Source organism: Mobula birostris, chromosome 1 (assembly GCF_030028105.1).
Source record: "Mobula birostris isolate sMobBir1 chromosome 1, sMobBir1.hap1, whole genome shotgun sequence".
Taxonomy (NCBI): Eukaryota; Metazoa; Chordata; class Chondrichthyes; order Myliobatiformes; family Myliobatidae; genus Mobula; species Mobula birostris.
Genome location: NC_092370.1, coordinates 26425953 through 26438832, shown reverse-complemented (window position 1 = coordinate 26438832; position 12880 = coordinate 26425953). Strand labels below are relative to the sequence as shown.

At 40.8% G+C, this 12880-nt stretch overlaps 1 protein-coding gene across 1 annotated transcript in view; it reads right to left on the bottom strand.

Moving 5' to 3' along the window:
- The window catches only part of znf704 (zinc finger protein 704), a 212388-nt gene that overhangs the window by 170926 nt on the left and 28582 nt on the right, over positions 1-12880 (bottom strand). The window contains exon 2 of the mRNA XM_072253050.1: positions 8908-9155. Within this exon, the coding sequence (XP_072109151.1) occupies positions 8908-9155 (248 nt within the window). The remainder of the gene's footprint in view (positions 1-8907; positions 9156-12880) is intronic.

The window sequence follows — 12880 nt, the reverse complement described above, 5'->3', positions numbered from 1 at the left end:
ACAACATCAACCAATTGTCCTTTCTCTATCCTGCCTGTTGCTTCTTCAAAGAATCCCAACAGATTTGCCAGGCAAAATTTTCCCTTGAGGAAATCATGCCGGCTACGGCCTAGTTCATCATGTGCCTCCAAGTATCCTGAGACTTTATCCTTAATAATCTACTCCAACATCTTCTCAACCAATGAAGTCAGGCTAACTTTCCTTCTGCTGTTTCTTTTCCTTTTCTGAAGAATGGAGAGACATTTACAATTTTCCAGTCTTCTGGAACCATTCCAGAATCTAGTGATTCTTAAAAGATCATTACTAGTGCCTCCACAATCTTTTTTTTCAGCTATCTCTTTCAATACAGGTCCAGGTGACTTATCTACCTTCAAACCTTTCAGTTTCCCACGAACCTTCTCTCTAGTTATGGTAACTTCACAAACTTTATGGCTCCTGACACCTGGTACTTCCACCAGACAGCTAGTGTCTTCCATAGTGAAGACTGATGCAAAATATTTATTCAGTTCATCTGCTATTTCGTTGCCCCCCATTACTACCTCTCCAGCATCGTTTTCCAGTGGTCCAATATCCACTCTCACCTCTCTTGTATACTTTATGTATTTTTATACTTTATACTTTATTGTCGCCAAACAATTGACACTACAACGTACTGTCATCATAGCGATATTTGGTTCTGTGCTTCCCGCTCCCTGGATTACAAATCGATAGTAAATATTAACATTTTAAATTATAAATCATAAATAGAAAATAGAAAAATCGAAAGTAAGGTATTGCAAAAAAAAAAAAAGATGCAGGTCCGGATATTTGGAGGGTACGGCCCAGAAACTTTTGGAATCTTCTTTAATATTACTGGCCAGCTTTCTTTTGTATTCCATCTTTACCCTTTTAATTACTTTTTGGTTGCCTTCTGTTGGTTTTTAAAAGCTTCCCAATCCCCTAACATCCCACTAACCTTTGCTCTATTATATGCCTTCTCTTTGACTTTTATGTTGGCTTTGACTCGTCTTGTTAGCCATGGTTGTGTCATCTTTCCTTTAGAATACTTCTTCCTCTTTGGGATGTATATATCCTGCGCCTTCCAAATTGCTTCCAGAAATTCCAACCATTGCTGCTCTGCCGTCATCCCTGCCAGTGTTCTTTTCCAATCAATTCTGGCCAGCTCCCAGAGGCTTGAGAGGCTCTCTCAAGCCTCTGTAATTCCTTTTATTCCACTGTAATATGGATACATCTGACTTTAGCTTCTACTTCTCAAATTTCAGGGTGAATTTGATCATATTATGTATGATCGCTTGTCCCAAAGGGTTCTTTTTCCTTAAGCTCTCTAATCAACTCTGGTCCATCACACAACATCCAATCCAGAGTAGCTGATCCTCTATAGAGAGCTCAACCAAGAGTTGAGCTGAAAAGCTATCTCGTAAGCACTATAGAAATTCCCCCTCCTGTAATACAGCATCAACATGATTTTACCAATCTACCTGCATATTGGACTCCCCATGCCTATTGTAACATTGCCTTTTTGGCATGCAGTTTCCATCTCCTGTTGTAATTTGTTGGCAACAAATTACTACTAGGGATTTGAGATCTGTATACAACTCCCATCGGTCTTTTTACCCTTGCTGTTCCTTGGCTCCCTCCACAATGATTCAACATCTTCCAACACTATGTCACCTCTTTCTAATGATCTGATTTCATTTTTTTACCAACAGAGTAACGCCGCCCCCTCTGCGTTCCTGCCTGTCCTTTCGATACAATTTGTATCCTTCCACATTAAGCTCCCAGCTATAATCTTTCAGCCATGATTCCATAAAGCCTACAACATCATACCTGCCAATCTCCAACTGTGCTGCAAGTTCATCTACCTTATTCCATATACTGTGCGCATTCAGAATCACCCTTTTCAATATTGTCGCACCATGCTCAACCTTTTCATCCCTAACTTTGTCTGAGATCTTACCAAAACCGGCCTCCACAACCACTCCACTAAATGTTCTGGCACTCTGGTTCCCATCCCCCCTGCAACTCTAGTTTAAACCCCACCGTGCAGCATCAACAAACCTTTCCGCTAGGATATCAGTTGCTCTCCAGTTCAGGTGTCAACTATCCCTTCTGTACAGGTCCCACCTTCCCTGGAAGAGAGCCCAATGATCCGAAAATCTTATGCCCTCCCTCCCATACCAACTCCTTAGCCATGTACTTAACTGTAAAATCTGGCCTCCCTAGCACGTGGCACAGTTAGCAATCCTGAGATCACAACCCTGGAGGTCCTGACTTTTAACTTAGCACCTAACTCCCTGAACTCCCCATGCAAAATCTCGTCACTCATCCTACACGTGTCATTAGTACCTACATGGGCCATGACCTCTGGCTGTTTACCCTCCCACTTAAGAAGTCTTGAGGACTTGATCTGAGTTATCCTGGATCCTGGCACCCGGAGGCAACATATCATACGGGAATCTCGTTCTCACCCACAGAAACCCCTTTCTGTTCCCTTAACTAATGAATCCCCTTTCACCACAGCTCATCTCTTCTCCTCACTTCCCTTCTGAGACAAATAGCCAGACTCAGTGCCAGCGACCTAGCCATCGTGACTTTCCTCAGTTAGGTCATCTCCCCACAGTATCCAAAGTGATACACCTGTTGCTGAGGAGGGATGGCCATGGGGTACTCTGCACTGGCTCTTTAATCCCCTTTCCCCTTTCTGACTGTCACCCAGTTTCCTGTGTCCTGCACCTTGTCTGTAACTACCTCTCTATGTGCCCTATCTATCACCCCCTCAGCCTCCTGAATGATCCAGAGTTCATCCAGTTCCAGCTCCAACTCCTTAACGCAGTTTGTTAGAAGCTGCAGCTGGGTGCACTTCTCGCAGTTGCAGTGGTCAGGGCTACTGGAGGTCTCCCTGCCTTCCCACATCCCGCAAGAGGAGCATTGTACTATCCTGTAGCATCTCAACATAGTTATGAAGAAAATAAAAAAAACACAAAAAGTATATTTTGGCCCAATTAAGCAGCTGCCCTAATTAGCAGTGATAAAACCGCCTACAGAGGAGAGGTTTACACCCTGACACAGTGGTGCCAGGATAACAACCTCTCCCTCAATGTCCAAAAAACAAAAGATCTGATCGTGGATTACAGGAGGAATGGAGACAGGCTCGGCCCAATCAACATCAATGGGTCTGCAGCTGAGAGGGTGAGTAGCTTCAAATTCCTCGGTACACACATCACCAATGTTCTCACCTGGACTGTAGACACCGGTTTTGAGGCAAAAAATGCACAACAGCATCTCTTCCACCTCAGGCGACTGAAGAAATTCAGCATGAGCCCCCGAATCCTCATTGAGAGCATCCTGACTGGCTGTATCACTGCCTGGTACAGGAACTGCACCAACCGTGATCGCTGGGCACTGCAGACAGTGGCATGGACAGCCCAGTGCATCTGTAGATGTGAACTTCCCTCCATCGAGGACATTTACAGCAGCAGGCGCAGAAAGAAGGTCTGGAAGATCATCGGGAACACCAGTCACCCCAACCAGTAACCGTTTCAGCTGCTTCCATCCGGCAAACGCTAACGCAGCATAAAAGCCAGGACCAACAGGCTATGGGGCAGGTTCTTCCTCCAAGCCATTAGACTTTTAAATTCACATGTCTGTACATTGTAACTGAGTCATAACGCAAAGGTTTTTACTCCCTCACATTGTGGGATGGATGTAAGATTTAAATAAATTCAAATTCTGAAAAGACAAACTACCATTTAATGGAGTAACGAATTATTTATATTCAAATTACAGTGGATTCCAGTTAAATGAAATACACAAATTAGAACACTACCAATACTATTACAGTACTATAAAAATATGTATTAGTTCCTAAATAGTTCAAAGTGCAATGTAAAATCTATTATTAGAGTCACTCCTGTGGGCATACTGAGTGAATCTATGGAACAACAGCTGTAAACAGGATCAATGAAGAACAAGCAACACGCACAAAAAACGCTGGTGAATGCAGCAGGCCAGACAGCATCTATAGGAAGAGGTACAGTCGACGTTTCGGGTCGGGACCCTTCGTCAGGACTAACTGAAAGAAGAGATCAAATCTCTTACTATCTCTTCTTTCAGTCAGTCCTGACGAAGGGTCCCGGCCCGAAACGTCGACTGTACCTCTTCCTATAGATGCTGCCTGGCCTGCTGCGTTCACCAGCGTTTTTTGTGTGTCTTGCTTGAATTTCCAGCATCTGCAGATTTCCTCATGCCTGCGTCAATGAGGAACAAACTGTGCAAATGCAAATACAAATAAATGGCAATAAATAACAACAGCATGAAATAACAAGATAAAGAGTCCTTAAAGTGAGACCATTGGTTGTGGGAATACCAGAAATAGAATGAGTGTAGTTATCGATAGATGAATCCATCCAGTGTACATTGCTGTGTTCTTTTGACTGATGTAAATGAACAAAATCATTGCAACCACCTAGTGCTGATAATGGACGGCTGTCATTGCCTTCCTGCATGAAGTGGTGGTGTAATCCAACAATAAATTCCCTGGCATACAATTATCAAAAAATAAATCACTGCTTTTTGAGTGAGCGTCCATTGGCCCAAATGGGTAACATAACACAAGAACTCACAACTAACACCATGTGAAAACTTTTCTCTCTAAACATAGTGTGGTGTCTAACAGCCATAGAAGCGCATGTAACTGATGCTGGTTAGAAACTGTATGACAACAGTCTCCCATCCCATCCCAATTAAGTGGCATAGTGCCCAAGTGAACGAAGGGAATCCCGGCTCTTTTCTCAATTAGTATTTGTTCCTTAAGAGTTGTTCCAGATAAGCAGCTGCCCAGATTAACCAATGGCCCAATTAACTGGAATCCAGTGTGTTGTGATGTAAACAATAATGAAAACTGTCAGGACAGCAGAACTGCAGGACTTGTATATGGCCCAGATAATGAAATGGGCAAGAAAAAAAAATCATTGTGGACACTACTCACCAAGAAAGCTGCCTTTTCCATGTATGTATTTATGCGCCGTTAATTCCCAATCTGTAGTTCTAACTTAATTTTGATTAAAATCTTTTTTCTTTATAATTGTTGAATGTTGTTTTTTGATGCATGTTGTGACAACCAGCACAGCAAACTTCTAATACATACGGTGAATAAAACTGATCTTTGATGTATTATAGCTAAAATAGTCACTGCCAAAGAGCTGATGTAATGGCAATTAAAGGACAAAAAAAATGTTCAGAAGAAGGCTGATTTAACTTGAAACACAAATTGTTTCTCTGTCCCAAGATGCTGCCAGACCTCCTCTGGATTATCATTTTCTAATTTTATTTGATGTTACACCATTGCTTTACCAAACATGAATATGACTAAGGCGGCAGAAATCTGATTGCTTGCCTGCCAAGGTTAGCCACAGCTGACCAAATGCACGTCAGCAGCCAGCAGCCAATGCCACTAAAACAAAATGCAAAAGCAGCAAAGATGTGCGCAAAGATTAGCAGCTAGGTAGCACAACTACTGCATTTAACCGGCTGAATCAAGCTTAGGGGAATGTAGCAGAAACTTTACGTTTTGTCCTGAATAAAAATATCTCCAATTGCTGTAAACTTCTGTGGTGCTCAGATGGCATGCCTCCTAGGTTTGTAGGCTGCACATTCTCCAAGGAAAGATCAGATAAATCTTAAAAAGTCATAGTGATTGGAAGATCACTGTACTTCCATACCACATAATAATCCAATTGTATGCAGTGCAAACACACCAACTAGAACACAGACAAACAGAAACCTATGTTTGAAATGAAAAGCTGGGTGCAAGCACATTCATTTTAACTGCTTCAACAAAGTTGTAAAACCACAATAGTGAGAATTTAACATACGCCACTTGCACACATCAAAGGAAAGCAAGCACTTCAACTCTGTGTCAAGAGCACTGCTCTAATCTTTAAAACCAACTATCAACAGCATAATCATCTCCTCAGTTGGTAAACCTACAAGTTGAGGTGATACTCCTTAATCAGATCATAATTTTTTATTGAAAGTATAAAATTGTCCATCACAGATGCTGGAAATCCAGAGCAACACAAACAAAATGCTGTAGGAACTCAGCAGGCCAGGCGACATCTATGGAAAATAGCAAACATTCAACATTTTGGGCCCAGACCCTTCATCGGGACTGGAAAGGCAGGGGAGAAGTCAGAGTAAGAGGTGGGAGAAGGAGAGGAAGAAGTACAAGCTGGTAGGTGATGGGTGAAACTGGAAGAGGGAGAAGGGGTGAAGTAAAGAGTTGGGAAGTTCATTGGTGAAAGAGATACAGGGCTGGAGACGGGGAATCTGATAGGAGAGGACAGAAGACCATGAAAGAAAGGGAGCATCAGATGGAGGTGATGGGCAGGTAAGGAGATAAGCTGAGAGAGGGAAACAGGAATGGGGAATGGTGAGGGAGAGAGCAATTACCGGAAGTTCGAGAAATTGATGTTCATGCCATCATGCATTTATGCACGCTATTTATATTGTAAACACATGCTAGTTTTTATGTAATTATGCACATTTTATTACATATCCAGACTTAAACCTCTAACATATTTTTATATGATCCTTTAATCTTTAGAATTGTTGAAAGTTATTGCTTTTTGTAGCACACCGTGCCAACACACCACAGCAAATCCCTAATACATGTAAATGTATATGGCAAATAAATTTGATCCTTGATCTGTGAGCATGCTCCTGACTGCCTGGGGAGACAGTATTTGGAAAGTTGACTGCAATTCTAAATCCAAAGTTTATGTGCCCTATAAACAATTTAATTTCTTTCATATGCAATTTTCATGTTTTAACAAAATAGCTGAAATTTATTTTATGCTGTTAATGGTTTTTTTATTACAACTAACTTCCTGAGTATAATAGTAAAATTTCTAGATCAAACTAGGCAAAATATATGCATTGAAAAATCAAAGTGAAAAATATTTGCTTTCAGCCCTTGTATAACTCTCCTGATTAATGTACATGTAAATTCATGACTTTCAAAATGAGTCACAAAGCATCATTACATATTCTCAATGTACACAACTGTGTTGTTGTAATTACAATTGAATTATTTAACTTCATGACTGTTGGTACTGCGTTTTTGTACCTTGGCCCCAAAGTAACCCTGGCTGTATTCATGAGTGTTCATGGTTGAAAGACAATTAAACTTAAATTGAATTGAATAGGTCAGAGATGCAGGGTCATGCCATTTTCAGACATACGCTTTTTGGGGAATCTGCCATTTTTTTTCTCCCCCAATCAACAGGGTCAGCATTTCATAGTTTTATGAATTGGTATGACCCAGCTGGTGGCGTAGTGGCATCAGTGTCGGACTTCAGGACGAAAGGTCCTGAGTTCGAATCCAGCCGGCTCCCCTGCACGCTTTCGATCCATGCTGGGTTACGAGCAGGTGATCTCTTTGGAAACTCACCCGGCAGAAGGCAATGGCAAACCACTGCTGTAAGTTGCCTCGTACGCGACTCCCCGCTATGTCAGAGAGGTGTGGAGGGAAATCGCCCACTAACTGGAGAAACTTCAGAAGCGACGCACAGTTCCTTTTTTTTAATGAATTGGTATTTCAAATTATGTGGGGCAGTAAATCTCCATGGCCTTGTGTCAGATGAATGGCAACGTTTTGCTGGATTTATTATATTTTCTGCTTGGCTCCAGTTTCTGATCCCAATAATGCTCCACATATCCATCCAATGTAGCTGAGTCATTGGTTTGTGTTAGGCCTCTGTCTTTGCTTCATAATCGTAAGCAGGAGATTATTGAGAAAGTGCACTGTTGTCACATATTTTGCTCAAAATATTATAAAAAGATTCATGCCATTTTCTTTTGGAAATTTTCCACAGAAACAGATACTTAAGAGTATTTTCTTATAATGTTTTAATATCTAAATATTAAAAGCCTGGTTAATTGGGACACATCGGGACCAGTACATTATAGACCAATTAAGCAGCTGCCTCAATTAGCTGAAGTTTCATGGAACTGGTGAAAAAGGTATAAAAAGACAATCTACCATTTAACTGAGTACCAAATTATGTATTTAGATGAAATACAGAATGAACTAGAACATTACCAACACTACTACAGTTGTATAAAACTGTATATTAGTTTCTAACAGTTATTAATAGAGGAATTCATAAAGCATACGCTGCTGTGTTCTTTTAATTGACTGTAAATAAATAAAATCAGTATAGACACCTAGTGTAGATAATGGACTACCTTCATACAATACTTTTGACAATTGCATCCTTCAAATCTTCATTTTCATTGTACTATTTAGGATTATTGTCGATACCTTCAAATTCTTCGTAATTCCTAACTTGCTGAAGTAGTGAAATAGTTTCATTTTCACTCCCAGCCATTTCTGGCATCTTCAAGCCTGATTGCATGAAACTGCACTGAGCAAAACAGTTCTGAATTGCCTTGCTGCTTATTTCTTGACAACTATCAGCGACAAAAATCACTACTTTTTGATCACAAACACAAACAACTTACGCTATTTTAAAACTGTCTGTTCTATGTATGGTGTAGTGTCTAACAGCCACAAAAGGGCAGCGACTGACACTAGTTTAGAAGCTGTTTGGCAATGGTCTTCTGTCCCAATTAAACGACAATAGTGTCCCAAATAAACAAAAGGCATTCTGGCTATCTTCTTGATTAGTCGGCCTTAATAAGCAGCTGCTCCAATTAACCATGATGGACTGTGCTGATTTTAGACCTGGATTTTAGAAGCACACCAAATAAACATTACGTTTCCCTTTCTCTGCAGATGTAGAGTGTTTCCATCATTTTCTGTTTTTAACTATAAAAATAAATTTTACTGTGACAAAAGGGTCTAGTATTTCACATTTTCTTATTTTAAAAGGATAATTCTCCTACCTTGCACGAGGGACATCAATATTGGAAGAAACGACTTTTCTCTTCTGATCAGAAACAGCACCAATCGGTCGTACGTGGTCCTTGTCGTGATCTTGAATCCTGCCAATCTTTTTAGTTTCTAGTATCTTCATGGCTTCAATCTTTCTCACAAGGGGCAACTGCTGCTCCAACACCTTCTGGTGGTTCTCGGTGTGACTTTGATCACACGACAGTGTGACAGAAGATGAGTCACGGCCATTGCAATAGAGCTGCAGGAGCAAATCACAACGTTGAGGTTACTGCCATACCTTTGGCAATCTGCAAAATCTCTCTGAAACATTGACCAAGACCTTTCACATCACACAAATATAAAGATATACAATGTACTGTAGAAGGTATGCTGTAAAGTCTTTATAGATACCACAGAAATAGAGAGAATTCCGCGGTAAACTTTTCCCTGCTAATAGATGTACACATAATATAAAGGTCGATGGGAGAAGGCAGTTTAAATGTTTCAGCGTGGACTAGATGGGCTGAAGGGCCTGTTTCTGAACTGTACTTTTCTATGACTCTATATTATCCCAAATTTTAATAACAACAGAGGAATAAAAAAGTAAACATTTTCCATGCCATTGGCAGTGGACTCCGTAATTAACAAAATCCATTGTCACACTAATTTATTATTTATTTATTTAGCGATACAACAGAATAATGGGACCTTCCAATCCAAAGAGGCCAGACTGACTAATTACAACCATGTGACCGATCCCTTGTTGTTTGTCATCTGTATTAATGAGTCAGATGACAATATGGAAAACTGGAGCAGCAAAGTTGCAGATGACACCAGGACTGGAGCGAGACATAGTGGACAGCAAAAAAAGTTATCACAGTTTACAGCACAATCTGGACCAGCTTGAAAAGTGGGCTGAGAAATGGCAGGTGGAATTTAATGCTGACAAGTGTGAGGAGTTGCACTTGGGGAGGTCAAATCAGAATAGGACTGACAGTAGAGCATTGGGATTTGATGGTGTTATACAAGTTATGAGAGGTATGGATAGGGAAATGCAAGCATGTTTCTTCCACTGAGATTGGATGAGACCAGAACTAGAAGTCAGGGGTTAAGGATGAAAGGTGAAATATTTAAGAGGAGCCTCACTCAGAGAGATGTATGAGTGTGGAACAAGCTGCCAGCAAAAGCACTGAATGCGGATCTGTTTGCAACTTTGAAGAGAAGTTTGGTTAACTACGTGGATAGGTACAGAGGTCTATGGCCCAGATGCAGGTCGATAGGACTAGGCAAAATAACAGTTCGGCACGAATTAATTGGGCTGAAGGACCTGTTTCTGTAGCTGTTGTACTTTATGATTCTAACCTGTACATCTCTGGAACATACGAGGAAACCGAACACACAGCCAAACGTAGGAAGACCGTACAAACTCGCCACACACAGCAGTGGAATAGAACCCGGGTCGCTGGTGCTGTGATACCGTTACGCTAACTGCTAACATACTGGCCAACATCAATGTTCTGAGAAAAAATTATCAAGTAATGTGAGAGAATATTTATCAGTCAACATGTACCAGTTATTAATTCTGGCTTTGACAGATAACAGAATAAGGAAGATGACTCAACAGCCTTGATTTTGTGGTTGTGATGATGGTTAAACTGCCTATTCTTCATCAATGTACCAAAAAAAAATGACATGGCTGATTCAGTGCACATTGCCATGGCTAAAATATGGAATCCAGAAATTGCCATCCATAATTTCCTGCTACTCAATCAAGAGGGAATGTGCAGTTTGCAAGCTTCTATTTATTCTTCAGAAAAGAGTATTTCTTGCTGTATGATACTTCAGAAAGAAGTTGTTCCCATTTGTTCAGGAACCTAGGGACAAAGATTCAAGAAATACAGAGGGGAAACGTTATTTCTACCATGTGATCATGCTCAGGGAAATACTGCCTGTATCAGGGTGGTAAAGGAAGCAAAGAAGCTTTCAAGTACGTAGTTGTCCGGTAAATAACTCTGGACAACAAAGATTTTGTTTCCTGAATACTTAGGGTGTATCTTATGGATTTTGGGCTGCTGATCCTGAAAATCGCCATGAACTTTCCCTATCATGCACTATTTTTTTTGAATTTGACTATTTTTTTATTTCAATACATTACTTAAGTCAGAATAACTGATGCCAAGATTAAGGAAGGCATTTTTGTTGGTGCACAAAAATCAAGCAGGTCATCAATGACACGCAATTCGAAGGACTTCTAGGATGTTGTTAAAACTTTCCTTGGCAATTACAGAGCACAAAACTACATGCAGCTGGTTGACAACATGCTTCAAGCATACAAAACTATGTAGTGCAACATGTCACTAAAGATTCATTTTCTGCTTTCCCATTTAGACTTCTTCCCTGCAAATCTTGGTGCAGTCAGTGACGAGCATGGTGAAAGGTTTCATCAGGAAGTTGCAACCATGGGAAATGGTATCAGGGCAATTGGAATCCATCAATACCGACTGATTATTGTTGGACACTTAAGTTATAACCCTCAGACACTGAGTACCAATGAAAATCATAAACAAAACATTTTTAGCTTAGTTGAACTACTGCAAAGCATCAGCACCATTATGCAGTTAAATGCATTATGTTCAATAAAAGTTAAATTCTTGTTTCTCTAAATTCCTACATGATACAAGTAGTCTGAAGTTATATTTGTGTTCAGCTTCAAGTGGTCTATAATAAACTAAACAAATTCTGAGGAACAATTCCACAAAAAAACACAAAAGATTTGTTGTCCAATATAATTTGCAGATACAAGAAAAAAGTAGGGGAATAGCATTGAATAGACTGGTCTATGAATGATGGACCAGATGACCTCTTCAATGTTTGAATTCTTCTATGACTGCGTCACGCAGATGAGTAGTCTTTAGTGGCACAACTGCACTGGTCATTTGCTTTCGTAACCTTCACATGATGCAAAGATCCAAAGTACATTTATTATCAAAGTATGCGTGCAATATACAATCCTGAGATTCGTCTTCCCCAGACAGTCACAACATAAAGAAACACTGTGAACTTGTTCAAATAAAAACATCAAACCCCCAACGTGCAAAAAGAAAGAACAAAGCATACAAACAGCGAAAAAAAAGTGAAAAATACATAACATAAACCATCAAACAACAAAGAAATTGAAACAGTCTAGTTATATTCTGTCTGGGTAGCCTCCAACCTGATGGCATGAACACTTACTTCTCTAACTTCCGCTAATGCCCCACCTCCCCCTCGTACCCCATCCGTTATTTATATACACACATTCTTTCTCTCACTCTCCTTTTTCTCCCTCTGTCCCTCTGACTATACCCCTTGCCCATCCTCTGGTTCCCCCCCCCCCTTTTCCTTCTCCCTGGGCCTCCTGTCCCATGATCCTCTCATATCCCTTTTGCCAATCACCTGTCCAGCTCTTGGCTCCATCCCTCCCCCTCCTGTCTTCTCCTATCATTTTGGATCTCCCCCTCCCCCTCCCACTTTCAAATCTCTTACTAGCTCTTCCTTCAATTAGTCCTGACGAAGGGTCTCGGCCTGAAACGTCGACTGTACCTCCTCCTAGAGATGCTGCCTGGCCTGCTGCGTTCACCAGCAACTTTGATGTGTGTTGCAGTCTAGTTCAGTTCTGTTTAGTTCAGTTCAGTTTAATTTAGCACTCTGTCGGCCATTGTCTGCAAGCCGTAGAGCCAGTCTAGATTGTACAAAATAGGAATTTTAAAAAGTAGTAACTAGAAACCAGAACCACATCATAACATGAACTACAGAGTCCAATCCACAAACCGTATTGATTAAACCTTGCCCAAGACCCAGGACTCCAGCACCATCCTCCGACAACAATTAGCAACAGGGAGAGAGAGACTGGTCAAATGCAGACACTTTCCTCCGGGAGCAACAAGCAAAAGTGAGAGAAAGAACTGATGTCGGTATCCTACCCATCTGTGCAGAATGGATACT